The sequence below is a fragment of the Podarcis erhardii genome (genome assembly GCF_964252035.2).
Source record: "Podarcis erhardii genome assembly, chromosome: 13".
Lineage (NCBI taxonomy): Eukaryota > Metazoa > Chordata > Lepidosauria > Squamata > Lacertidae > Podarcis > Podarcis erhardii.
Window position 1 is genome coordinate 39,226,092 of NC_138502.1, and position 25,693 is coordinate 39,251,784.

General features: G+C 46.5%; 1 protein-coding gene and 2 long non-coding RNA genes across 6 annotated transcripts in view; 1 reads left to right on the forward strand and 2 right to left on the reverse strand.

Moving 5' to 3' along the window:
- The window catches only part of LOC309328287, a 57,172-nt gene that overhangs the window by 4,450 nt on the left and 27,029 nt on the right, over positions 1–25,693 (forward strand). Inside the window, exon 3 of the long non-coding RNA XR_014150735.1 lies at positions 2,233–5,274. This is a non-coding gene — a long non-coding RNA (uncharacterized lncRNA). The remainder of the gene's footprint in view (positions 1–2,232; positions 5,275–25,693) is intronic.
- Positions 1,958–25,429, reverse strand: ACBD4 (acyl-CoA binding domain containing 4). Of its 4 annotated transcripts, none has more exons than XM_081838235.1 (8): positions 25,303–25,429; positions 22,006–22,149; positions 19,622–19,742; positions 17,326–17,410; positions 16,560–16,680; positions 8,348–8,442; positions 7,167–7,263; positions 1,958–2,148 (listed from the first exon to the last, which is right to left on the reverse strand). In XM_081838235.1, exons 2-8 carry the CDS (start codon positions 22,085–22,087, stop codon positions 1,973–1,975), a joined length of 777 nt encoding a protein of 258 aa, XP_081694361.1. In that variant the 5' UTR covers positions 22,088–22,149; positions 25,303–25,429; the 3' UTR covers positions 1,958–1,972. The 4 variants fall into 4 exon arrangements, 3 of the variants coding, with proteins under 3 accessions (XP_081694361.1, XP_081694360.1, XP_081694362.1); XM_081838234.1 differs by having other exon boundaries at positions 1,958–2,144; positions 7,148–7,263; XR_014150711.1 differs by having other exon boundaries at positions 2,129–2,148; positions 8,323–8,442.
- On the reverse strand, positions 8,829–10,887 carry LOC309328285. The gene is made up of 2 exons (XR_014150733.1): positions 9,571–10,887; positions 8,829–9,496 (listed from the first exon to the last, which is right to left on the reverse strand). It is a non-coding gene; the product is annotated as an uncharacterized lncRNA (long non-coding RNA).

Sequence of the window (25,693 nt, forward strand, 5' to 3'; positions counted from 1 at the left end):
AAGACAGGGACCGCACTTAAGAATACTTGCCACATACCTTTCCGTTGTGCAAGGAGGTTGGCCGACAAGGATTCAGCATCGACGTGTGACCCTGAATGGCAGAAAAATCGCGATGAGAATCTAGAAGCCTGTGCACTTTTCCAATCTATGATCTTTTAAAGGGGTTTTCTAAGGCCAAAAAGAGTATTATGTAAATATTTTTAAAATGAAAAATAAAAGGATCCTTGGCAGTTTTGCACAAAGTTTCATAACCCATGCTGCCTACCATTAATCTCTCCGTTCTTTCTCACACATACCCCTAAACATTTTATGAATCTATGTTTGGCCGCATTGAGGGGCAGTACAGTATTTCAATATGAGTAGGAAAATGAGAGTACCCCTAAACATATTTTTTTTAAGAAAAAAAGCACTGGAAAGAATCATTAGAAGAATGATAACAGCAAAGCAACAAGATTATACTGTGCCCCCCCATGAAAAGAGACAAGCAAAAATGCAAGGTAATCTGGGTATAACGAATAGACTCGGAATAGATTCATCAAAGAACAACAACCCCACAGCTGAACCCCTCTGGACAGTGTCACAGCTAACACTGTCCCAAAGAATTTGTGTGGAACACAGTTAAGGCCATCTTCACGAAACAGCTGCACAATGAGGTTAAACAGATACAGGTCACAAACCATAAAATTCAGAATGGATAAATACAACTCTTGTTTCCTGCAACCGAAATATTTAACTCTTCTTATTGGTTCTAACTGAGTACAACTGCTATAGCACAAAACCTATATGGGTACTAATGTGTCGCTCAGGGTTAAATAACCACTTCCCTGAGCTACTATCTCCATAACATGGAACCTTATAGCCAGAAAACCTTTGCCTAAAGATTCTGAAACTTTTAATTGGTGGAAAAGTTTCTCCATTAATAAAAGAACCCAGATCTTCTCCACTAGGGGGGCTGTTTGAAGTTTCTAAAACTGGGCAGTTGGCTGCAAATAAGAGAGAATCATTAGCAGTTATTGATCCTATCGGCCAAAGATCATCAGCAAGGGGACAAAGGCGGGAGGTTGCAGAGCAGGGGTCAGCAAACTTTTTCAGCCGTGGGCCGGTCCACCATCCCTCAGACCATGTAGTGGGCCGGACTGTCTGTCTGTCTGTCTGTCTGTCTGTCTGTCTGTCTGTCTGTCTGTCTGTCTGTCTGTCTATCTATCTATCTATCTATCTATCTATCTATCTATCTATCTATCTATCTATCTTTTGGGGGAGAAATGAACGAATTCCTATTCCTCACAAATAACCCAGAGATGCATTTGAAATAAAAGGACACATTCTACTCATGTAAAAAACACAGTGATTCCCGGACCATCTGTGGGCCAGATTTAGAAGGCGATTGGGCCTGATCCGGCCCCCGGGCCTTAGTTTGCCTACCCCTGTTTCAGAGTCTAGCTGCAGAAGAAGAAGAAGAGAAGAAGAGTTTGGATTTGATATCCCGCCTTTCACTACCTTTAAGGAGTCCCAAAGCGGCTAACATTCTCCTTTCCCTTCCTCCCCCACAACAAACACCCTGTGAGGTGAGTGGGGCAGAGAGACTTCAGAGAAGTGTGACTAGCCCAAGGTAACCCAGCAGCTGCATGTGGGGAAGCGGAGACGCGAACCTGGTTCCCCAGATTACGAGACTACCGCTCTTAACCACTACACCACACTGGCTCTCTGGCCACTGAGCAGGCCCTGTCTTGTGTCCTTGACAGATGCACCTCGGATGCCAGCGCAGCACAGAGGAGAATTTCTCCTAAAGATAATAATGCACAGACACCCTTGTATTGGCAAAGGTGATTTTGGTTTTAGGAAGTTTCTTGTTCCCAGATGTGTAGGAAGATGAGAGCTAGGGACTGTAAGTTTTTATACAATGCATCCACAATGCTTTGCAATATCTCAGAAAGTTTCCCCCCCAGCTGTGCTGAAAAATTAATGCATTTATTTATAAAAGAAATGAATGTGTCTCCCAACGTGCCTGGAATGCTGCCTGGGATTCCAGGTAGCCGAGTCTCTCCATCACTTTCTTCATGTCCTCCTGCAAAGCTTGAATGGCGCTCATCATGTGCAGGTCAATGTCTTGCTGGATCATGGCACCCGCACTGCTGCCGAGACCCCTCTCTGTAACATGGGACAGGGAGAAAGAGATCAGAAGAGATATGACTTAAAGGGTAAGGTAAAGGTAAAGGGACCCCTGGCCATTAGGTCCAGTCGTGGCCGACTCTGGGGTTGCGGCGCTCATCTCGCTTTATTGGCCAAGGGAGCCGGCATACAGCTTCCAGGTCATGTGGCCAGCATGACTAAGTCGCTTTTGGCGAACCAGAGCAGCGCACGGAAACGCCGTTTACCTTCCCACCGGAGTGGTACTTATTTATCTACTTGCACTTTGATGTGCTTTTGAACTGCTATGTTGGCAGGAGCAGGGACCGAGCAACGGGAGCTCACCCCATCGCGGGGATTCAAACCGCCGACTTTCTGATCGGCAAGTCCTAGGCTCTGTGGTTTAACCCACAGCGCCACCCGCGTCCCTGACTTAAAGGGGTGGAACCTTAAAAGGCAGCGGCGCTCAAATATAATCCCAGAAGCGGGAGTTGATCTCTAAAGCGAGAGCTCCCAAGCCTCAGAAGTCACACAAATTCCAGATCTACACCTGTGAGTGGGTGGTGGTGGTCGGGGAAAGGATGAAATCCTCTTGTGGGTCAGGAATTGCTTAAGCGCTCTGCTCCTGCTTGCAGGTTTCCCATGAGCTTCTGGAAGGCCACTTGTAAGATGGGCCACTGGCCTGATCGGCAGGCTCTCCTTATTATGTTCTTAATCAGGGGTCAGCAACCTTTTTCAGCTGTGAGCCGGTCCACCGTCCCTCAGGCCATGTGGTGGACCGGACTATATTTTGAAAGAAAAAAACAACAAATTCCTATGCCCCACAAATCACCCAGAGATGCATTTTAAATAAAAGGACACATTCTTCTCATGTAAAAACATGCTGATTTGCGGGCCGGATTTAGAAGGCGATTGGGCCACATCTGGCCCCTGGGCCTTCGGTTGCCTACCCCTGTTCTTAATGGTTGTGGTGTCTAGATTAGAGGAAGAAACATGAGATAACTGGGGGGCATCCACTTGATTGTAGCCTTTTTCTTTTATCAGAGTCACTCCGCTCCTGTGAAAGCCACCATGGCTTTCCATTGCACCAGAACTGATGACAAGCAAGTCTTAGTTTCTAAAATACGAGGTGGTAGAGCTCAAGCCAACCTGGAAATGGCTCCTTGTGTTTTAAAAGACCCTTGCCCACAGTCCCAAATGTTTGGGATAAACCAAGTAATAATAATAATAATTTATTATTTATACCCCGCCCATCTGGCTGGGTTTCCCCAACAGAATATTAAAACCAGGATAAAACATCAAGCATTAAAAACTTCCCTAAACAGGGCTGCCTTCAGATGTCTTCTAAAAGTCAGATAGTTGTTTGTTTCCTTGACATCTGATGGGAAGGCGTTCCACGGGGCAGGCGCCACCACCGAGAAGGCCCTCTGCCTGGTTCCCTGTTACCTCGCTTCTCACAGGGAGGGAACATCCAGAACGCCTTTGGAGCTGGACCTCAGTGAATGATGGGGGTGGAGATGCTCCTTCAGGTATACTGGGCCAAGGCCATTTAGGGCAGGCATAGGCAAACTCAGCCCTCCAGATGTTTTGGGATTACAACTCTCATCATCCCTAGCTAACAGGACCAGTGGTCAGGGATGATGGGAACTGTAGCCTCAAAACATCTGGAGGGTCGAGTTTGCCTATGCCTGGTTTAGGGCTTTAAAGGTCAGCACCAACACTTTGAATTGTGCATGGAAACAGTTGCATGCAGAAGATTTCAGGTTTGGTGCTGCCGCCTCTAGTTAAAAGAATGAGAGCATCCCCGAAGAGTCACTACCAGCTAGTACAGGAAGCAGTGTGACTCAGTGTGTGCTTAGTTTGCATATTCACTTCCTCAGAGACCACTCATCAAGGTCAGGAGGTTTTCTCCATTGCCCCAGATCTCCTAGAGCGTTTCTTCATTTTTCACCAGGGGCATCAAGGACTGTCTCATCAGAGACACAACGGTGAATGGTGTCGGGCTGGCACCGCTTGCCGCTCTCCCCTAATTCTTGTTTCTGTAAACAAGACAACATCTATTCTGAGCATATGCAAAGGCTGGGCAAAAAGGGCCCATGCCAGGCAGCACAAAACCCCACTGGAAAAGTTAGGCCAAACTTCAGCGAGGAACACAGAAGGAGACGAGGGATGGGGGAATCAGTGGAGGCAAGACGTATGACCCATCCATGCTATGCAGCCTTATCTTCACAGGTATGTTACTAATTAACCTCTGAGCAGATGAGAAGAATATTCCGAGATAGTAGAGTTGCTATGGAGGGGGTGGGTGGGAAAGCACACAGGATATTTCAGCGCTCTCAGAAAAAAAGATCATGAGGCGAGGCTAGAATCCATGCTGCCTGTCTTAAGTAATTTTATCGTGGGCAGCAAATCTTGGCTCCTGGGCACCAACCTTTCTAGATCCGGCCATTTGCAACGTGGAGAAGCACCCTCAAGATGGGCCATTTAGAGAGGCATAGAAGCACTCCAAGTAAATTTCCTTCAGCGATTATTTTTTTAGGGTGGTACAGTCAAACCTCAGTTCCTGAACAGCTCTGTTTTGGAACGTTTCGGCTCCCGAACGCCGAAAACCTGGAAGTAAATGCTCTGGTTTTCGAATGTTTTTCGGAAGCTGAACGTCCGATGTGGCTTCCGCTTGAGTGTTGGAAGCTCCTGCGACCAATCGGAAGCCGCGCCTCGGTTGTCAAATGTTTTGGAAGCTGAAAGGGCTCCCGGAACTGATTACGTTCAACAACCGAGGTTTGACTGTACCACGTTGTCCCAAGGTAGTAAATGGCATAGAACAGCTCTTTGATCCCTCCATACCATGTGTATGCCTGTCACTATTTTGGAGACAGTTCCTTTTGTCACTACAGGCGTTTTTTATTTTCTATTTTAAAAGGCCAGATAAATTGTCACTTTATATGGCATTAATCGTGTGAGTGGCCCTTGTGGGTTTGTTTTCCTTTACCAAGAAACAGCCAAAATGCAACATAGGAAGCGTATAAAAACATGGCAAATTTGATGCGACTCCTGTTCCCTTTTATTAGCTAGACCTACAGTAATGAGAAAGGGACGCGGGTGGCACTGTGGGTTAAACCACAGAGCCTAGGGCTTGCCGATCAGAAGGTTGGCGGTTCGAATCCCTGCAATGGGGTGAGCTCCCACTGCTTGGTCCCTGCTCCTGCCAACCTAGCAGTTCGAAAGCACGTCAAAGTGCAAGTAGATAAATAGGTACCGCTCTGGCAGGAAGGTAACTGGTGCTCTGGTTCGCCAGAAGCGGCTTAGTCATGCTGGCCACATGACCTAGAAGCTGTACGCTGGCTCCCGCGGCCAATAAAGCGAGATGAGCGCCGCAACCCCAGAGTCGGCCACGACTGGACCTAATGGTCAGGGGTCCCTTTACCTTTTACCTTACGGTAGACTATGGCTAGGCCTCCATTGGTGTGGATATATATTCAGTTGCATCTTAAGTGACTTGGGAGTGTCCATAACATTTTGTTTGCTATTAAGTAGACTCCACGTACACCCAACTCCGTAACCTGCTGAATGACTGCCATTTTCAGTTATGTTTGTTATCGTGGTTACGTTTTTGGAATCTCAATAAAACTCTTTTTAACAAAATTGCCATGGGCGGGGGGAAGGGGCTGGCCTTCATTGGAAGCACAACACTGGGTGAGGTGGCTTTAACCCTTTGTCATAATCCAGATCAAGTCTTTCCCACCCCCGCAAAATGGTGGCTTCCCTCCTGGGCCAATAGAAGACCCAAGATGCGTGTGACCAGGCTTTGTATCGTGGTAGGAGACAAGTTGATTAAAGTTAGTTAAAGCGGTTTTACAGAACCCTATAATGCCCTCCTGGTCAGAGAACGAGATGCCCTTTTCCTGCCTTCTGCTCCCACTGCTTGCCTTTCTCTCAAAAGGTTTGTTTCTGTTATGGTGGCAATTGTGCAGCCCTGACTCTCCTGGCACATCTGCCGTTTCTTCATAGCAAAAACTCCTGCTTTCTACCAGATCCAGGGCATTGCCTCACAGACTTATCTCAGGATCAAACTGAATTAATTACACGGGGGCTTGTTTGCACTCGCAGATCAGAAAACGGCCTTTCCTTGCCAACAGTGCAAGCTGCAATGATTCTTCAACATCAACTTTGTTGGACTGGTCATGTTGTGTGGATGCCTGATTATCGTCTTCCAAAGCAACTACTCTATTCCAAACTTAAAAATTGAAAGCATAATGCCGGTGGTCAACAACAGAGCAGGGGTCAGCAAACTTATTCAGCAGGGGGCCAGTCCACTGTCCCTCAGACCTTGTGGGGGGCCGGACTGTATTTTGAAAAATAAATAAATGAACGAATTCCTAAGCCCCACAAATAACCCAGAGATGCATTTTAAATAAAAGGACACATTCTATTCATATAAAAACACCAGGCAGGCCCCACAAATAACCCAGAGATGCATTTTAAATAAAAGCACACATTCTACTCATGTAAAAACACGCTGATTCCTGGACCATCCGCGGGCCGGATATAGAAGGTGATTGGGCCAGATCCATACCCTGGGCCTCAGTTTGCCTACCCACGACAATAGAGGTTCAAAGACTCAAGTAAAATATTTAAAAATGTAGTATAAACACTGACAACTGGGAAACACTGGCCTGCGAGCGCTCCAGTTGGAGATCAGCCTTTACCAAAGGTGTCGTGGGCTCGAACTCAGGTCAAAAGGGAGAAATGCGCTAAGAGGAAGGCACGCTTGGCAAACCCTCATTGTGATCAACTCCCGCCCGGAAACCTATGTCCCCACTGTGGAAGGGAGTGTGGATCCAGAATTGGCCTCCACAATCACTTACGCACTCACTGTTAAATCCGTGTTTATGGAAGACAATCTTACTCGGCTACGAGTGATCGCCAAAGAAGAAGTAGCAGTAATAGTAGAAGAAGAAAGCTATATTAGTCAAGGACCTGCATTGGACCTGTCTCCCCCTGTGTGTTTTTAAGTCAAAACGTTAGTCTCGCGTCTATACCTTCCCTGGTTGAAGATGCTGAAGTCTTATATCCAGTCTTCTCTCCACTCTGAATATTGTTCAGCGGGAGGTTTGGCATGGCTGATAGCCTCCTATCCTGTGGGGGGGACGAGAGAGGGATTGAAATTGTATCAGCATGCCTAGACTACTTTTTTTCTTTCCTGGCTCTGTTCCATTAAGTCATGACTTCCTCCAGCAGATCGTGGGACAGCGGAGGTGCTGGTTGTTCACTGTAACAGAATGATCAAGCCTGCCTTCCTGAGAACTACAATTCCCAGGGTTCCCTGGGGAGGTGAAAGGATTGTGCCCCAAGGGACTGTTTCTGGTAATAGCTCTGAGCTGGATGTCATAATAGAGTTTCAGAGCTGTTGTGACTTGAATTACGGCAAGGCAAGAAGGCTCAATGGGCAGGGCTGTTCCTGTTTCCTAACAGGGTTGGCAAATGAAAGCCATTTCATTCTTCGCTAGGAAAGTATACCAAAGGTCAGACGTTAAGATGATGCATTGCGTTCCATTATTTTAAGACTAATGGAAAGTATTGCATTGTCTCTTGTTCTTTGCAGATTTGACCTTCCTTAGGTGAATTAATGTATATGTGTGTGAGTTAACCCACCAAGCTATTTACACAAAGCCAGATGGGCCAGTTATATATAATAAAATTGTTGTTGCTGCTGGAGTTTCGTTTCAGTTTTATCAATATTCCCAAGTCTGCAAACTTTGCCTCAATACACATAAATCAGTATATTTTATAAAAGTTTTTTGGGGGCAGGCAAATTTTACAATAATTTTTTTTTAAAAAAATTAGCTACTTCCTTCAAAGCAGCTCTGGTTTGATTTAGCAGCTCAGTACATTCAGAACTCATCTTAAAACATGATTGCCCATCTCAATGAGGAGATTAAACTCATTTTCTTTTTTAGTATTTTAAGTTGTATGTTTCAAAATAGAGTTGTAAATTCTTCTTGATTTTACTGTTTTAACTTTGGTAAACTGCTTTGAGGCTGGGTTGTGGGTTTTTTTTTTACAACCGTGCAGTGTATAATTTTTATCAAATTAATGTAATCAATTCATTAACAAGAGCATGTTCATAGCAAAAGAAAATCTAGATCAGATCTACCAAAAAGTAAGGAGAAGGCTCATAGTTAACTTCACAATTACCTCCCACCCCATTAGTCATTATCACCTCATCGGGTTCTCCGGGTTCCAGGCTGTCAAAGAAGACCTCGCTCTCTGAATCGCTGGGCACATGGATGCTCTTGCTTTCTTTGTCTGCGTAGCCTAGCCAGCGAGATAAAAAGTTATGGCTCAGAAACGGAAGTACAGATAGGAGTTTGTGCAAGCCGTCATATATTGAAGTACAGTGGTACCTCAGGATGCGAACAGGATCCGTTCTGGAGCCCCGTTCGCATCCTGAACATAACATAAGATGCGACGACAGCCGTATGCGTGTGCGCGGGTCGCGTTTCGCCGCTTCCGCGCATGTGCATAGTGTCATTTTGACTGTCTGCACATGTGCGAGCGGTGAAACCCAGAAGTAACGCGCTTCGTTACTTCCGGGTCGCCGCGGAGCGCAACCCGAACGCGCTCATCCTGAAGTGTATTTATCCTGAGGTATGACTGTATCCGAATGTCCAGATATTACACACACACACACACACACACACACTATTTGCATTAATCTATAAACAAATTCAGTATCTTTATAGGGGTTCTTCTGACCCCCGGAATTCCCCCCACTCCTCTCCCTGGTTTTCAATAATTATCTCTTCTCTTTTCTGTGTCTAAATACTTTTATACAATCTATTAAATCTCTTTTTTAATATCCTTTATCAAATTATATTGCAAGTGCTAATCTAATCCTGCTAACATTTTTAAGTGTTTACGTTTTTAAGTGTTTACTATAAAGTTAATCCATTCTTTTTTACATTTATTGTCCTCTTGGTGTCTAATCTTCCCGCTCAATGTCCAGATGTGAAAAGAGTGTGGCTTGGGAACCTCCATCCTTTGTCCTCAATATCTGACCCATGATAGATAAAAGGCCAAGAAAACCAGGTGTGCATATTCTGATCACACCCTCAAATGTGTGCTAAATCCCAAAACTAGGTGCTTCGTATTTCTTTCATGCTACAGTGGGTTTCTCTCTCTCTCTCTCTCTCTCTCACACACACACACACACAAAATGAACTGGGTATCTTCTGTAACACTGTCGCAAAAGGTTTTGGATCTGGGCTGCGTAGCAACTCGTATTCAACATTTCATCTGATTTGCAAAAGAGAAGGACAAAGAGCTTAGCTTTGATCCCACTGCTTAGGCTATGCGCAGCTCATGAAGGCTCAAGAATCAAGTACTTAATTCGTTCCGGAGGTCCGTACCTAACCTGAAACTGTTCTTAACCTGAAGCACCACTTCAAGAATCAAGCTGTCCTTCAGTGAACCAAGGAAATGGCACCAAAACTTAGATCTGGGTTTCCAAAGCTTGGGCCTCTAGCTGTTTTTGGACTATGATGATGATGAGAATGATGAGAATTTATTATTTATTCCCTGCCCATCTGGCTGGGTTTCCCCAGCCACTCTGGGCTGCTCCCAACAGAATATTAAAAACATGATAAAACATCAAACATTAAAAACCTCCCTAAAGAGGGCTGCCCTCAGATGTCTTCTAAAAGTCAGATACAGTGGTACCTTGGGTTACATATGCTTCAGGTTACACACTCCGCTAACCTAGAAATAGTGCTTCATGTTAAGAACTTTGCTTCAGGATAAGAACAGAAATCAGGCTCCGGCAGCGTGGCAGCAGCAGAAGGCCCCATTAGCTAAAGTGGTGCTTCAGGTTAAGAACAGTTTCAGGTTAGGTACGGACCTCCGGAACGAATTAAGTACTTAACCCGAGGTACCACTGTAGTTGTTTATTTCCTTGACATCTGATGGGAGGGCATTCCACAGGGCGGGTGGCACTACTGAGAAGGCCCTCTGCCTGGTTCCCTATAACCTCACTTCTCGCAGCAAGGGAACCGCCAGAAGGCCCTCGAAGGTGGCCCTCAGTGTCTGGGCTGAATGATGGGGGTGGAGACACTTCTTCAGGTATACTGGGCCGAGGCCATTTAGGGCTTTAAAGTTCAGCACCAACACTTTGATTTGTGCTCGGAAACCTACTGGGAGCCAATGAAGGTCTTTCAGGACCGGTGTTCTGTAGTCTCCGCGGCCACTCCCAGTCACCATCATCCCTAGCTAGAAGGTCAAGGATGTTGGTGACTGGGAGAAACCCTGACTTAGATGCTGGGTTTTGGCATATCACGTTGTGGGAGGAGGGATGGAAGGCTCCCACTCCCAAATCAACCACTTGTTGCTCAAAGTGGGAATATGAACCAGCTTGGGCTCTGTCCAAACTTGAACCCTAAACTGATTTTAAAACTGGTTGAACTGACATTGCTTCTCTAGACACCTGGGTTTGTTTTCTTTTCTTAAAGCAGAGCTACAAATTTGCACATCGAGATCCTCACCGCCACCGCAGGTTATGTCGAAATACACCCACAATAATAATAAAAAAGAGAACCGCTCCTCCCTAATTAAATTAGTTCCCAACGTTTCTGTCCCACTCTAATGTGACCAGGGAACACGATACCATTGAACCAAAAAGAGCAGGCTTAATTCTTAATGGCTGGTACCATGAATAGCAGGAAGCAGCTTAGCTCTCACCTCCAATGATGTGCCTGAGTGCATCTTTTACAGTGGTGCCCCGCAAGACGAACGCCTCGCAAGACGGGAAACCCGCTAGACGAAAGGGTTTTCCGTTTTGGAGGCGCTTCGCAAAACGAATTTCCCTATGGGCTTGCTTCGCAAGACGAAAATGTCTTGCGAGTTCCTGCGGGGTTTTTTCCCCTTTCCCCCCCTTTTCCTAAGCCCTAAGCCGCTTATCAGCTGATCCGCTAAAAGCCGCTAAACCGCTAATAGCGCTAATCCGCTAAGCTGTCAATGGGCTTGCTTCGCAAGACGAAAAAACCGCTATACGAAGAGCCACATGGAACGGATTAATTTCGTCTTGCGAGGCACCACTGTATTAGCTTTCATACCCACGGATAACTTTTCCCTAGAAGAGTGGATTACAAAGTGGGGCTGCTTTGGGGACACCTGAGGTTCCTGCAAACCCTGTCTGCTGGCTCTGACGCTGCACAGCTTGGCCATCACTTACAGGGATGATGCAGTCTGCTCAGAGTTCATAAAGATGCATGGTATCTTTCAGGAATTGCTGCAGGATTAAAACCCTTTCTCTGCACACATCCCACCTGTCATCATGATAGGCATTTGGCTAGAATATCTGTAAATCTTGCCTGTTTGATTGCACTCTCCATGTTCTGGTGGGATGCTCTCAGCCGGTCCCCTTAAAGAGCCGTTGTGGAGCGGGGCAGACTCTGAGTCTGTTTTTACTACCAATAGAAGGGAATGTCCATCAAATCCGCCCATAAGGTCTGGATTATCTCCTACGAACCTCTGCGGCTTTTTCAAGAACTTTGATGCCATCTTTTAATTTAAACACAAGAGCATCAGCACCTTAAATTTCGCTGGCTACAATGCAAATAACGGCACCCCTGTTTTCTGACCTCAGAAATTCCCAAGGCCATCTCAAGATTTTAAGGTGATGACCACAACAGACCGCTTATACAGTGTCCACTCAATTATTTCCATCAAAGTAGGGTCACCTAGGGGACGTGGGTGGCGCTGTGGGTTAAACAACAGAGCCTAGGACTTGCTGATTGGAAGGTCGGCGGTTCGAATCCCCACGACGGGGTGAGCTCCCATTGCTCGGTCCCTGCTCCTGCCCACCTAGCAGTTCGAAAGCATGTCAAAGTGCAAGTAGATAAATAGGTACCACTCCAGCGGGAAGGTAAACGGCGTTTCCGTGCGCTGCTCTGGTTTGCCAGAAGCGGCTTAGTCATGCTGGCCACATGACCCGGAAGCTGTACACCAGCTCCCTTGGCCAATAAAGCGAGATGAGCGCCGCAACTCCAGAGTCAGTCATGACTGGACCTAATGGTCAGGGGTCCCTTTACCTTCAGGGTCACCTAACACCAACCACAACCACCTGTCAAAATGGCCTATGGGGTAGGATGGATTAGGTTAAGGTCCAGACCCCAAGAAGCATCTGACCTCAGAGGAGATGACCTCTGCATTTCTGAATGAGTTACTCTCCAGGGTAAACCGCTTCCACTCCAACCAGGACAGGTGATGTTTGTTTGTGACTGAACGAGTCACAATACCTTGAGACGGCAGACCTACCCACCCTTGAATTAAAGCCATTTACAGCAGTGGTGCAGAACCTGTAGCCGTCAAGGTGGTCTCGAACTCAACTCCCATCGGCCCCAGCCAACATGGGCAACAGTCGGGAATATCGGGAGCTGTAGTCCGGAAAGTTCTGGAGGTCCACAGGTACCCCCCCCCCCCGGTTTAAAGAATCAAACGTTCGGAGTAGTGAAGCATTCGGAGATATAGCAAGCAGTCTCTACTGCAGATCATTTTGAGCTCATAGGAGCCTTTGATTCTTTAAATTCATTCATTTCCTATGGCACAACCAGCAATGAAAAGCACACATAAAAGGTAAAGGGACCCCTGACCATTAGGTCCAGTCGTGGCCGACTCTGGGGTTGCAGCGCTCATCTCGCTTTATTGGCCGAGGGAGCCGGTGTACAACTTCCGGGTCATGTGGCCAGCATGACTAAGCCGCTTCTGGCGAACCAGAGCAGCGCACGGAAACGCCGTTTACCTTCCCACCGGAGCAGTACCTATTTATCTACTTGAACTTTGACATGCTTTCGAACTGCTAGGTTGGCAGGAGCAGGGACCGAGCAACGGGAGCTCACCCCATCGCAGGGATTCGAACCGCCGACCTTCTGATCGGCAAGTCCTAGGCCCTATGGTTTAACCCACAGCGCCATACATATTGCCTGTTCTTTTAGCCATTGTTTGAGCTTGCCCAGCCCCTGCTGAAGTCAGGCTAGCGTACCTTTTGAACAAACGGGGGCAAGCTCTCACCAGGGATATCCCCATAAGCATTGACAAGAGAACCAGGATAATTCCACAAAACTACTTCTCTTTCATAGTCTGTGGGTCTGGACACACACTTGTTGTTTCCAAGAGCCTTCTCTAGGAGCTGCCAGTGCCTTCGGTGTGGGGGTGGAACAGGAGGGCAATAAAAAGGGGAATCTCCCTGTTTCTCCCACCATCTTGATTACAATGGACTTTGCAGTCAATGAATATGATCAACTTCCCCTAAGATAAAGGAGCTGAAGTTCAATAAAAACTGGATTAGCATTCCTGGGAGGCTTGTCAACTAAACCGTAACTCGGATTTGAGGGTGTTGGCTACAAATCTGGCTAAAATATTTAAACTACCACCAAATGACAGGCTCCATATAAAAGGCCCAGGAAGAGCAAACTGGTTTTTCTGTGAGGCTAGATCAGGGTTTCCCAAACTTGGGCCTCCAACTGCTTTTGGACTACAGTTCCCATCATCCCTGACCACTGGTCCTGATGATGGGAGTTGTAGTCCAAAAACAGCTGGAGACCCAAATTTGGGAAACCTAGAGCTAGATGAAACTGTTAGCTCAGATGGCCTGTCTGGGGTGCCGTGAATAGGTAGACGGTGCTGATGTTTACGGCACAGTCCATTAGGAAGTTCTCTTGCACAAGCTTTGCTGAAACAAATGGGCGTCCGTTCCAGCATCAGATACCAGAATCCCTGGGCAGCTGCAGTGGTCCCAGAGATGAGGGTGCTGATGGCTGTCTCAAGCACCCTGTACCCAGTGGGTTTGTAAGCCGCCATTTAAATTTCCCACAATGCTCCTGCTGTAAAGTGCCACTCTGGGGCATTGTGGGAAATTTAAAACAGTCTGCTGCTCCATGCAAGCCCACAGCCAAGGGTCCACCAACATAGTAGAGGGAGCGCCGATGGGCACTTTTTGACCGTGACGCTAACCCCGTTGGCAGCACTGTTATCTCCACCGATGACCCAGGCAGCAACAGGGCTTCTGTTTACACTGTAAGAAGAGTGATAACAGCTGGGAGGTGGGCCAGATCTTTTCGATGGGGGTGGGGAAGTCAAAAGTGCTCTACAGAAGAGTTGCGCATGCCAAGATTTTAGAATGAAACGGGCAAGGGGAGGGGAAGCTCCTGATATGTATCTCGCACAATATAGACTAAAATCCAAACCCCTTCCACTGTCCCAAGTTTCCCTGCTTTGCCCTTCCCATCTGTTATGTACTGAGTTGAATAGGACCCAAAATGCAGCAGTCTGATTGGTCCTAGAACAATAGGATCCAAAATGCAGCAGGCTGATTGGTCCTAGAACTATGCAGCAGAATGATTGGTCCGCAGGAGCCACCCAATCCAGCTCCAGGTGGAAGTGAATCCACAACCTGATTGGCCTACAGGAGAATCCCGGAATTAGCCAATCACGTGCAGCCCATTGTGTAAATAATGTATATAAAGCAGATATTTTGGGGGAACGTCCATTCCTCCTCACCACTACGAGCTGAATAAAGAGCATGAAATCCACTCTCGACTCCAAGTATATTTCACCATCTTTGAGAGGAAAAAACAAGGCTGGGAGGGAAGTTATTCAGAGAAGGAAACCCCTCATGCGCTGAATCACAAGTCTTCTTTTTTCCCTCTCCCTGCCAACAAAAATCCTGCAGCAAAGTTGGGGGTGGGGGCTGTCTATGCTGCCCAAACCCTAAGCAGGTCCAAGCAGGTTCGACTGCTTCACTCCCAGCTGATGAATGCAAATTGGCACCTGAGAAACTTCAGGGAGGGACAAGGATCAGCTGAGATTAGGGATTCCTTTTCCTACAGTTGCACGGCTGGCGGATGACCTGAACCAGGTCAAAACAAAAATTGTGGTGTTCACTAGAGCTCGCCACACTTTTAGATGGTCTTTAGACGAACATGTGATTGAACAGTGCCCTTTTTTTAAATATCTGGGTGTTACATTCCAGGCTACATCTAGTTGGCTAGCCCACTTTAAGGCTGTAACCATCCTAACACGAAGAACAATTGGTGTCCTGCTTAGTTTCTTCCATACCCGGGGAGGACAATTGGTGATCCCGGCATTAAGAGCTTTTGTTGGGAAAGCTATTCCCCAGATGTTATATGGGATAGAACTCTGGGGGTGGAACCAGAGGCTGTTGGAACTGCTTGAAATTTTGCAAAATTATTATCTCAAGAGGATTCTAGGCCTTCCTCAAGGAACCCCAGCAGCTTTCTTGAGGGTGGAGGTTGGATTACCCTCTGTGTCTGCCAGGGCCCACTTAAGATTCCTACGATTTTACATCAACCTTGCAAACACTTCAAACACCTTATTGGCCAAACAAGCCTTTGTATCTCTTCAAAAGAACAACACTTGGCGCCAAAACCTATCTGAGATCCTGGTTAGATACACCCTACCGGAGTTTAATACTCTCAAACTGTGGAGCCCGGACAAAGTTCGGGAATGGATCCTGGAGAGAGACGCCCTGTTAGACATCACAAAAATACAGAACCCAGGGTCCTCCCACTGGTTTCCCCGACTGAAAACAGTCAAAACCTGCGCCAATTACTTGGCAAATATCACCAATCCCACCCTTCGGAGAGCTTTCACCATGGCCCGTTTTCAAACCATTCCTACGGCCTATTTGTCAGGCAGATATTCAAAAATCCCAGTAGAGCAGCGTATATGTCCTTGTCATATGAGAACCAAAGAGGATCTCACACATTACATGTTGTATTGTCCCATCTATTCGGCCTTCAGGGATGCGATGTTACAAACTATTCCCAAATCAATAGTCAACTCTGAGGATCAAGTAAAGTTCTTACTGGTGGACGCTGATCCACAGATTTCTCACGTGGTAGCGGTCTTTGTGGTGAAGGCTATGAAAACTAGGGTATGCTTCCTGGATGAAATGGTGAGGTCCCTCCCATTGCTCTCCTAACTTGTTGCTGTATCTTCTTTCCTGAATGGTGGGGGTTTTTGGGTAGTTTCCTTTGCTGGGACAGCTTGGCATCAATTTTAGCTTATTTTTATAATTTTATTGTTTATCTTTTAAATAATGTTTTATGGTATTTTGTGTAAAGGCATGGACCTCACAAATTTAATAAACTTGACTTGACCTGAACCAGGTCATCCAGCCAAGTCTCCCTTGCTGCGAGGCTCCACTCTTAAACATGCTGAACAAGCTCTCTGCAGAAAAGACACACTTTACGGAGGCCAGATTAGATGGAAGCACCTGCAAAGCTCGCATAGGTTGTGTCCAAGAGGAGCTGGGGAGGTGACTTCTACATTCTTGTTTAAAAAAACTGTGGTCTTGAAGCACACATCATAATAGCTGGAGAACCCACGCATCCCTCTGTCACCGCTAACGGACATACCTGTTTTCTTCTTGAAGAAGGAGTCTGGGGGCCTGGGCATATCGTCTATCACTTCGTAGAGGGGTTCAAAGTAGACAAACATGTCCTCTGACGACTCATCCAACGGCACGGTGTTGATGACCTGCCAAAAAGTCCTAGAGAGGATCCCGGGTGGTACGAAAACATTCCCTGGGATCCAGCTGGGTGAACCTAACATTGCAGCAATGTTGAAATCTGGACCTAACTTTCCCCCCCGGGTCGTGGACCACCGAGAGTCCCACACAAGGGACCCAAATTTTCTTGCAGAAGTGTAAATCTAACCCCTTCTCACTTGGATTTATTTTACAACATTGCCAGTGGAGTATGCTGTTGCATTTAGATGATTTGAAAGAGAACTCAGCCAATGTCTTATCAGGAAGTCTAAACATCAGGCCTGGTGGTTTGTGCATTTTAAAACATCTCTCAGGGATCTCAGCTGTTGTTTCACTTTGAATCTCACAAACATCTGACACGTTTTAAAACGGCACAAAACTTCAGTTCTGTTCAAAAACCCGCTGGGTTCCTTCATGCTGAACTCCTTCATTTCAGAGCCAAAGGCTCTCTGAAATCCCCCACCCACAGAGATTTGTTCAAGCCCAAACCCTGAGGTGCCTTCCTTGCCATTTCTGCCGTTGAATCGCTGTTAGGGTTGAGCTGCAGCCTACTCATATCTCATTGTAAGGAGTTTCCATGGCGACCCAACCAGGCAGACCAGGCCTGAATGAGGAGAGTGTTCCCCATTTCCTACCTTCTGAGCAGCCTTCTTCATCTCGGCGATATAAGCTGCCATGGCTTCCATTTTGGTCATCTTCCCCAAGCTGTTCCATGCATCCCTGCCAAAAAGCCAAACGTAACTTCTTACCTGGGGGACAGGTGCTTAATTTTGGGAAAGAAAGATGCCAAGAGTTCACACCGGCCTGAAAGTCAGGTCCTCTGAATTAGCAGCCCTCTATTATTCTTGCGATTATTGACAAAGTCTATGCATAACTCAAGAGTATTTTTAATCTTCTCGTTTTGATTAATTTTAAACATTCACTTTCCCATACAGTGGTACCTCGGGTTAAGAACTTAATTCGTTCTTAACCTGAAACTGTTCTTAACCTGAGGTACCACTTTAGCTAATGAGGCCTCCAGCTGCTGCCGCGCCCCCACCACACGATTTCTGTTCTCATCTTGAAGCAAAGTTCTTAACCCGAGGTACTATTTCTGGGTTAGCGGAGTCTGTAACCTGAAGCGTCTGTAACCTGAAGCATATGTAACCCAAAGTACCACTGTATGTCCCAAACAGCACACACACACAAACTAGGCATGATAGCTCAGTTGGTAGAGCATGAGGCTCTTAATCTCAGGGTTGTGGGTTCAAAGCCCCATGTTGGGTAAAAGATTCCTGCGTTGGAGTGGGTTAGCCTAGATTACCCCCAGGGTACTCTCTAGCTCTATGATTCTAAGAATTCTATGTCAGTTTGCATTTTTTAGTGCAAAAAGTATTGATCTGATGTGTAGAGATCTTCCCTATTCTAATTAATTCAAGAGGGTTCTGGAAGCTTCTCTGTGTGAAAGAAGCAAGCAGAAGGTTATTCCTTCAGAGAAGCTGAGTACAGCTGATTTAAACTGGTTCTCTTATCTCTTTCTGTCAAGGTCATGCTGACTATAAAATTAAGTCCAGAAGGAGCCTGGGCTTCACTTTCTCTTTCTATCTCTTCTCCTTCTGGTGTGGTGTTCTGTACATAGTACAGTGGAACATAGTACAGGAGGCACATTCACAACCCACAGCATTTGCAACCCGCAGCGCTGAGTTTGTGCACATGCGTGACGCGATTCGGCACTTCTGCGCATGCGCAAAGCGTGATTTAGTGCTTCTGCGCATGTGCCAAAACCCGGAAGTAACCCATTTCAGTACTTCCGGGTTTGGTGCATCCGTAAGCCGAAAATGCACAACCCACAGCGTTCGCAACCCGAGGTATGACTGTAAACTTAGTGTTAAGGTTTAGACCTATTGTTTAGACTTATTTAGACTTAAGTTATTGTAAGTTTAAGTTAAATCTGCTGCAACTGGATTTCCTGTGGACAGTGCCAATCCTGAATGTATTGGATTTGTGACCATTATGCTCATTTGCCTTCCGTTGCAGTAAAGCTCTGCTGGATGAAATACAATTGCCTCTGGTCTATTTTTGGGGAATCCTGCGACGTGTTTTAAGTTTTGACTCTGCTAACTATACATTGGAATCTACTCTTGATCAATACTGAGTAAAATTCAATGCCATTCTATGATTTGCACTACAGTGGTACCTCGGGTTACATACGCTTCAGGTTACACACTCCGCTAACCCAGAAATAGTGCTTCAGGTTAAGAACTTTGCTTCAGGATAAGAACAGAAATCAGTCTCCGTCAGCGTGGCAGCAGCAGAAGGCCCCATTAGTTAAAGTGGTGCTTCAGGTTAAGAACAGTTTCAGGTTAAGAACGGACCTCCGGAACGAATTGAGTACTTAACCTGAGGTACCACTGTATTTAAAAACGGCATGGTTATTTTATTAATAAATAACAACTGGCAGGTGGCCACTGTAAGAACAAGAGGCCACCAAATCAAATGATTGCTTGCAGTTCTTAAGGGAAACGGCTCGGTATTAGCTCCTGCTCAGAACAAAAGGCAGGGCATTCCAAAAGTAGGGGGCCACTGCAATGAAAGCCCTGCTTCTCATTCTTACAGTTTTAATCTCTTGCAATAAGGGCGTTTTTGTTGTGTTTTTCTTTCAAAGGCAGTACTTGATCACCCGACTGCAACTTGACACAGGCCAAATACAGGGAGACGTAAGCCTTTGTGAATCAAAGCCAGCGTCTAAAATTAAGCCCATAATTGCAACAGTTGCCCGTGCAATTGGAGCAATACTAGCCTAGCCCCATGCCCATCAGATAAGCAGCAGTACTTTGTACCAGCGTTGCAAGACTGGGTCCATTTGTTGAAAACAGGATCAGGGGCTAAGTTCAAACAAAGTCAGTGCATCACTAGGTTCTGAAAGGAGCTGTTGATCCTTGCCTTTCTTACCATTTATATCTGCCAATAGGGTCCCAAAACCCAGGCCTGGGGATCTGGCACCGACCCACCGTGGCTTGCTTGTAGTAGCTGTAGAAGCGCAGCATTTCTTCATAGGATGGTCGGTAGGCACCTGGGTAAAGTGGGGAAGGTCAGAATCATCCGGAAGGTGGCAACATAAGAACGGGGCCTTCTCTGCAGTGGCTCCCCATCTGTGCAATGCTCTCCCCAGGGAAGTTTGCCCGGTGCCTTCATTATACACCTTTAGGCACCAGGCAAAAACATTCCTTTTTAACCAGGCCTTTGGCTGATCCAATTTACATCCTATGCCCTTTTAAAATGTTTTTTTTTTGGGGGGGTGGAGCTATTGGGTTGTTGTTTGTATTTTTATTATGTATTTTGTGGGTTTATATCTTGATTTTAGTCTGTGAACTGCCCTGAGATTGCTGGGTATAGGGCGGTATATAAATTCAATAATAATAATGATGATGATGATGATTACAGATAGGTAGCCGTGTTGGTCTGCCATAGTCAAAACAAAATAAAAAAATTCCTTCCAGTAGCACCTTAAAGACCAACTAAGTTAGTTCTAGGTATGAGCTTTCGTGTGCATGCACACTTCTTCAGCTACACTGAAACAGAAGTCACCAGACCCTTCTATATAGTGAGAAGGTGGGGAGGGGTATTACTCAGAAGGGTGGTGGGAATGGGTAATTGGCAGATAGCTGTGATGAGCCTGTTGACGACTCTTAACGACTGCAATAGGTCTTACAGGAAAAAGCAAGGGGTGAGAAGGTGAAAAATGGCTTTGTCATATATAATAAGATAAGAATCCAATGTCTTTGTTCAGACCAGGTCTGAACAAATGATGATGATGATGTCTCTCCCTCTATGGCAGTGATGGCCAAACTTGGCCCTCCAGCTTTTTGGGACTACATTTCCTATCATCCCTGACCACTGGTCCTGTTAGCTAGGGATGATGGGAGTTGTAGTCCAAAAACAGCTGGAGGGCCACGTTTGGACATTACTACTCTATGGTTTCTGCCTGCAGCCTGTTTCTACCCAGGTCTCTTTCACACAGACCTAAACTCTGGCTTTTGTCTTTCTAACTAACAGACAGGGTTTTTGGGGGGGGGGGGGAGAGACCCACCCATTTGTGTTCTGGCACAGAGCCACTCCCTTTGTTTCTCTTAATGACCCATTGCCCAGGCTCACCTACCGATTCCAGTAATTGAATCCAGGAATTAGAAGATGAACCTAACCCCCTCCCCCTAAAATAAAACTCACAACATTCTTCTTTATAAGACACATGCCAGAATAGCTTCTAAGTGGCCTACACTTACAACTATAATTTTATAAAATCTCTGCTTACTAAAACAGTTCCATCAAAACGTTTAAAACCCCACATTTAAAACACACAATCAATCATGCCCGTTAAAAACCAAAACAGTCAAAACAATTAAATTAAATTAAAACAGATTGATCAGGAAGTTCAAATTCAGTACATGCAACTCTCGATTTAGGTGCGTCCGAATGACGCATGATCGTGCACGGCACCAAACCCGATAGTAGCCTCAAAATGTCATGAAAAGGAATGGAGTTGGGACAGAGCAGGCTGTATTATTATTTATTAATTATTAATTAAAAGACTGAGCTTGAACTTCCTGATCTGTTTTAATTGTTCAATTAATTATGTTTTTAATGGGCTTGGTAGTAGTGTGCATTTTAAATACAGCTTTCAAAAACGTTTGGATGGAATCATTATAGTTTGTGTGTATGGATTCTGTAATTGATTTTATACTTGTAAATTGCTTAGAAGCTGTTCTGGCATTTAAGCAGCATGCAGCAGTGGTAGTAAGTAGTAGTAATTTATTTATATGCCACCTAATAATAATAATAATTTATATGCCGCCAAACAACAACAATTTATATGCCACCCATCTGACAACAACAATAATTCATATGCTGCCCAACAACAACAACAATTTATATGTCACTCATATAACTAGGTTCCCCAGCCACTTTGGGCGGCTTCCAGAACATTAACATTTCAAACATAGTAAATTAGAATATAACCCATCTTGGTGAGGATAGGGAATCAGTGATTATATCACACCAGTAAGGGTACTATGCAAACTTCAAACTAAGGATCTAAGTTCCAGCTCTTGAGAATCCCAGATTCTTTTGGGGGTTTTCAAAAGTTGTTGTTGTTGTTGTTGTTGTTGTTGTTGTTTTGGGGGTTTTCAAAAGTTGTTGTTGTTGTTGTTGTTGTTGTTGTTGTTGTTGTTGTTGTTGTCTCCTTATGGCTGTACAGACAAGCTTGGAGAACTTGGTGTCAGAGGTCTGTGGAGCAGGTACACCAAGGAACCACAGAGCCTCTCCAAATGGGCTCTCACCATTTTTGGGCAAGCCTTGAATGACCCGGACAGCAGCATCAAACTGCTTTTGGTAATCGGGTTCTTCTTCCTTCATCCCCATTGCCGCCGCCAGCACCGCCAATCTTGGAAGAAAAGCAGAGGTGCTGAGGAAAACCAAGGGCTCTGGAGGGAGAAAGGTAAAGAGATTTGTTTGCTGCCGGTTCTCACAGGGACAGCGCAAGGGTGATGAAACCAGCATTTGAAATTCGCCAGGTTGGCACCTGGCAATCCGCCACTTGCAACCAAGTAAAGATACCAGGGAGCCAGGATGACGCCCGATGTCTGCACCTTTTGACAGGCTGGCACACAGCAATTTTTTTTTTCTGTGGTGCTGTGACACGAGCCTGATTTTAGCTAGAGCTTTCAGCTTTGTAATCTTGTGTGTGTGTGTGTGTGTATCTATATCTATAGATATATCTATATCTATAGATATATCCTAAACATTCTGGATGAAATCCAAATACAGTGGTACCTCAGGTTACAGGCGCTTCAGGTTACATACACTTCAGGTTACAGACTCCGCTAACCCAGAAATAGTACCTCGGGTTAAGAACTTTACCTCAGGATGAGAACAGAAATCGTGTGGCAGCAGCACAGCGGCAGTGGGAGGCCCCATTAGCTAAAGTGGTGCCTCAGGTTAAGAACAGTTTCAGGTTAAGAACGGCCCTCCGGAATGAATTAAGTTCTTAACCTGAGGTACCACTGTAGTTCTTTCAAAGCCTACCAACTCCCCCACCAGCCCCTATCTAAAGTACAAAAACAGTGCCCAAGTACAATCTTCTTAATCCCCGCCTCCACAGAGAATTACAGACTCTCCCAGCTCTCACTGGGAGTTTTCCTTTGCTCTTCCAGTTTGGAGAACTCTGGGAGAATTTCACTTTCCTGTCTCTCAGTCAAGATATTTCTGCCATCCCTCTGCCCCTTTCATGTGCAAGTGGTCCTTGTTCCCCAGGGGCATCCCAGAAGGGGAGATTCCAAAGGGCTAATACCCTTTGTATTATATAGGGAACCCGGTGACGCTGTGGTCTAAACCACCGAGCCTCTTGGCCTTGCCGATCAGAAGGTCGGCAGTTCGAATCCCCAAAACAGAGTGAGCTCCTGTTGCTCAGTCCCAGCTCCTGCCAACCTAGCAGTTTGAAAGCACGCCATTGCAAGTAGATAAATAGGTACCGCTCCGGCGGGAAGGTAAATGGTGTTTCCGTGCGCTCTGGTTTTCATCACAGTGTTCCATTGCACCAAAAGCGGTTTAGTCATGCTGGCCACATTACCCGCAAAGCTGTCTGCTGACAAACGCCGGCTCCCTCGGCCTGAAAGTGAGATGAGTGCTGCAACCCCATAGTCGCCTTTGACTGGACTTAACTGTCCAGGGGTCCTTTAACTTTTTTTACCTCATACATTCAAACCTCGACTACCGAACGCCTCCGTTTTGGAACGTTTCGGCTCCTGAATGCTGAAAACCCGGAAGTAAATGCTCTGATTTTCAAACATTTTTTGGAAGCTGAACGTCTGGCTTGTGTGCAGGAAGTTCTTGCAACCAATCGGAAGCTGCGCCTTGGTTATCAAAAATTTTGGAAGCCAAACAGGATTATGTTTGACAACTGAGGTTTGACTGGACCCTGTAGTGTCTTCTTTTCAATGTGGCATTGGCCCACTTCTGGGCAGCCTGCTGCCTGGAGTATAGCTCTCTCGTGCAACTGCTACACCTCCTTACCTTACTGGCACTTTTCAAACTACACATCACATCCCGAAAACCTGGTTTCTGTTGCCAATGCCACGCTGATGCCGCCTGCTTGCCTTACCCATGCAAACAGCACTCTGGCGCTCTGTATCTAATACACTTTGCTGCCTTCTTCTGATAAGAAACTCCCATTCTTCTGGTCCAATGTCCATGATTTCCATCAATCTACCTCAGTGTCTAATGGGCACCTTGCTTTCCTACCTTGACCAATTCATTGAATCATAGAACCATAGAATTGTAGAGTTGGAAGGATCATCTAAGTTCAACCCCTGTAATGCAGGAATATGCAGCTGTTCCAAACGGGGATCAAACTTGCAGCCTAGGTGTTATCAGCACCACGCTCTAAGCCAGGGGTCAGCAACCTTTTTCAGCCGTGGGCCAGTCCACTGTCCCTCAGACCATGTGGTGGGCCGGACTATATTTTGAAAAAAAATATGAACAAACTCCTATGCCCCACAGATCACCCAGAGATGCATAAAAGGACACATTCTACTCATGTAAAAACACGCTGATTCCCGGACCGTCCGCGGGCCGGATTGAGAAGGCAATTGGGCCGCATCCGGCCCCCGGGCCTTAGGTTGCCTACCCCTGCTCTAAGTAACTGAGTCCTTTGAGCTGAACACCCTATACATCTAAAGCATATTCAAAAAAAGGCCTGCCCCCCCCCTGAAACTGTAGTTTACTCATCACAGATATACAACTAGCACACTCAAAAAACTACACTTGTCAGGATCCGTGGGGAGGAGGAAACGCTCTTTAAATATATATGATGTGTACACAGGCTAAGGCTGAGACCTGCCACAAGTGTGGCCCTCATGTGTCCTGCTTTTTGCTGCCACAATGCACGAAGCATTAACTCTCCTCTCCTGCATAGCTCAGTCAGTAGAGCACGGGGCTCTTAATCTCAGGGTGGTGGGTTTGAGCCCCACCCTGGGCAAAAGACTCCTGCACTGCTTGGGGTTGGGGGTAATGGTCCCTTTCCAAGCCTACAATTCTGTCATTCTCCCCGTGCAACCCATCTTCTGCCAGCCGGACGACAAATTGCCCCCACACTGCAATCCTTTTGCTTGTCCTTGTGGCTTGGAGCCACTCACCCCAGTGCCAATCGCAGTCCACCACCACCTTGCCCACAGCCCCTTCTTCCCTGGTGCCGCTCTGCTTTTGCTTTCTGACACCTCCTCCTTCCACCTCTTCTGCGATAACGTGGCTGCCCCTTACCTTTCCCTGCCCTGTCTCCCGACTGCCAACTTCCTACTTTTGATCACAAACCCAAACCAGCTACCTTGTGCCCCTTTGGGGAATCACACAACCATCAAACTGCAGAGTTGGAAAGGACCCTGAGGCTCATCTAGTCCAACCCCCTAATGCAGGAATCTTCTGCCTCTCCGCAGCACTCGAACCCACGACCCTGAGATTGAAGAGTCTCATGCACCACCGGCTGAGCTATCACAGGCCTATCTGACCACTTGCCCCCAGTGCCCACCCCCCAGCACCCGTGACCCCACGCCCTTTGCACAAGAGTCCGCTTCCAGACTCACCTCGCTCCGCTCAACTTCGCTCTTTGCCCGAGCACTGCGCTTTCCCGACGCCTGGCTTGTGTTTTTTGGCTGCTTGTTACTTTTGACCTCCTAAAGCCAGCCCATGGCTGCCCGGTTCAGGGTGAAGCGCGTCTCAGCCAACCACCGCGCTGCATCGCGTTCCACGCTTCGCGCCTCGGCCAATAGGCAGCAGCCCAGCCATCCGCCGCCCCCCGCCTTGCAGCTTGAGAAATACTGTGCTCGTGTTTTTGCTGTGATGTAGAAAAGCCTCTCCTGTTTGTATGCCAGCGCCGCCCGCAGGAGAAGGAAACGGCCTTGGCTAGCAAATATTCATGCGATATTCATTGTCTAATATCGCCATCGTCGGGCGGAAGAGAAGATAGCAAGCTGA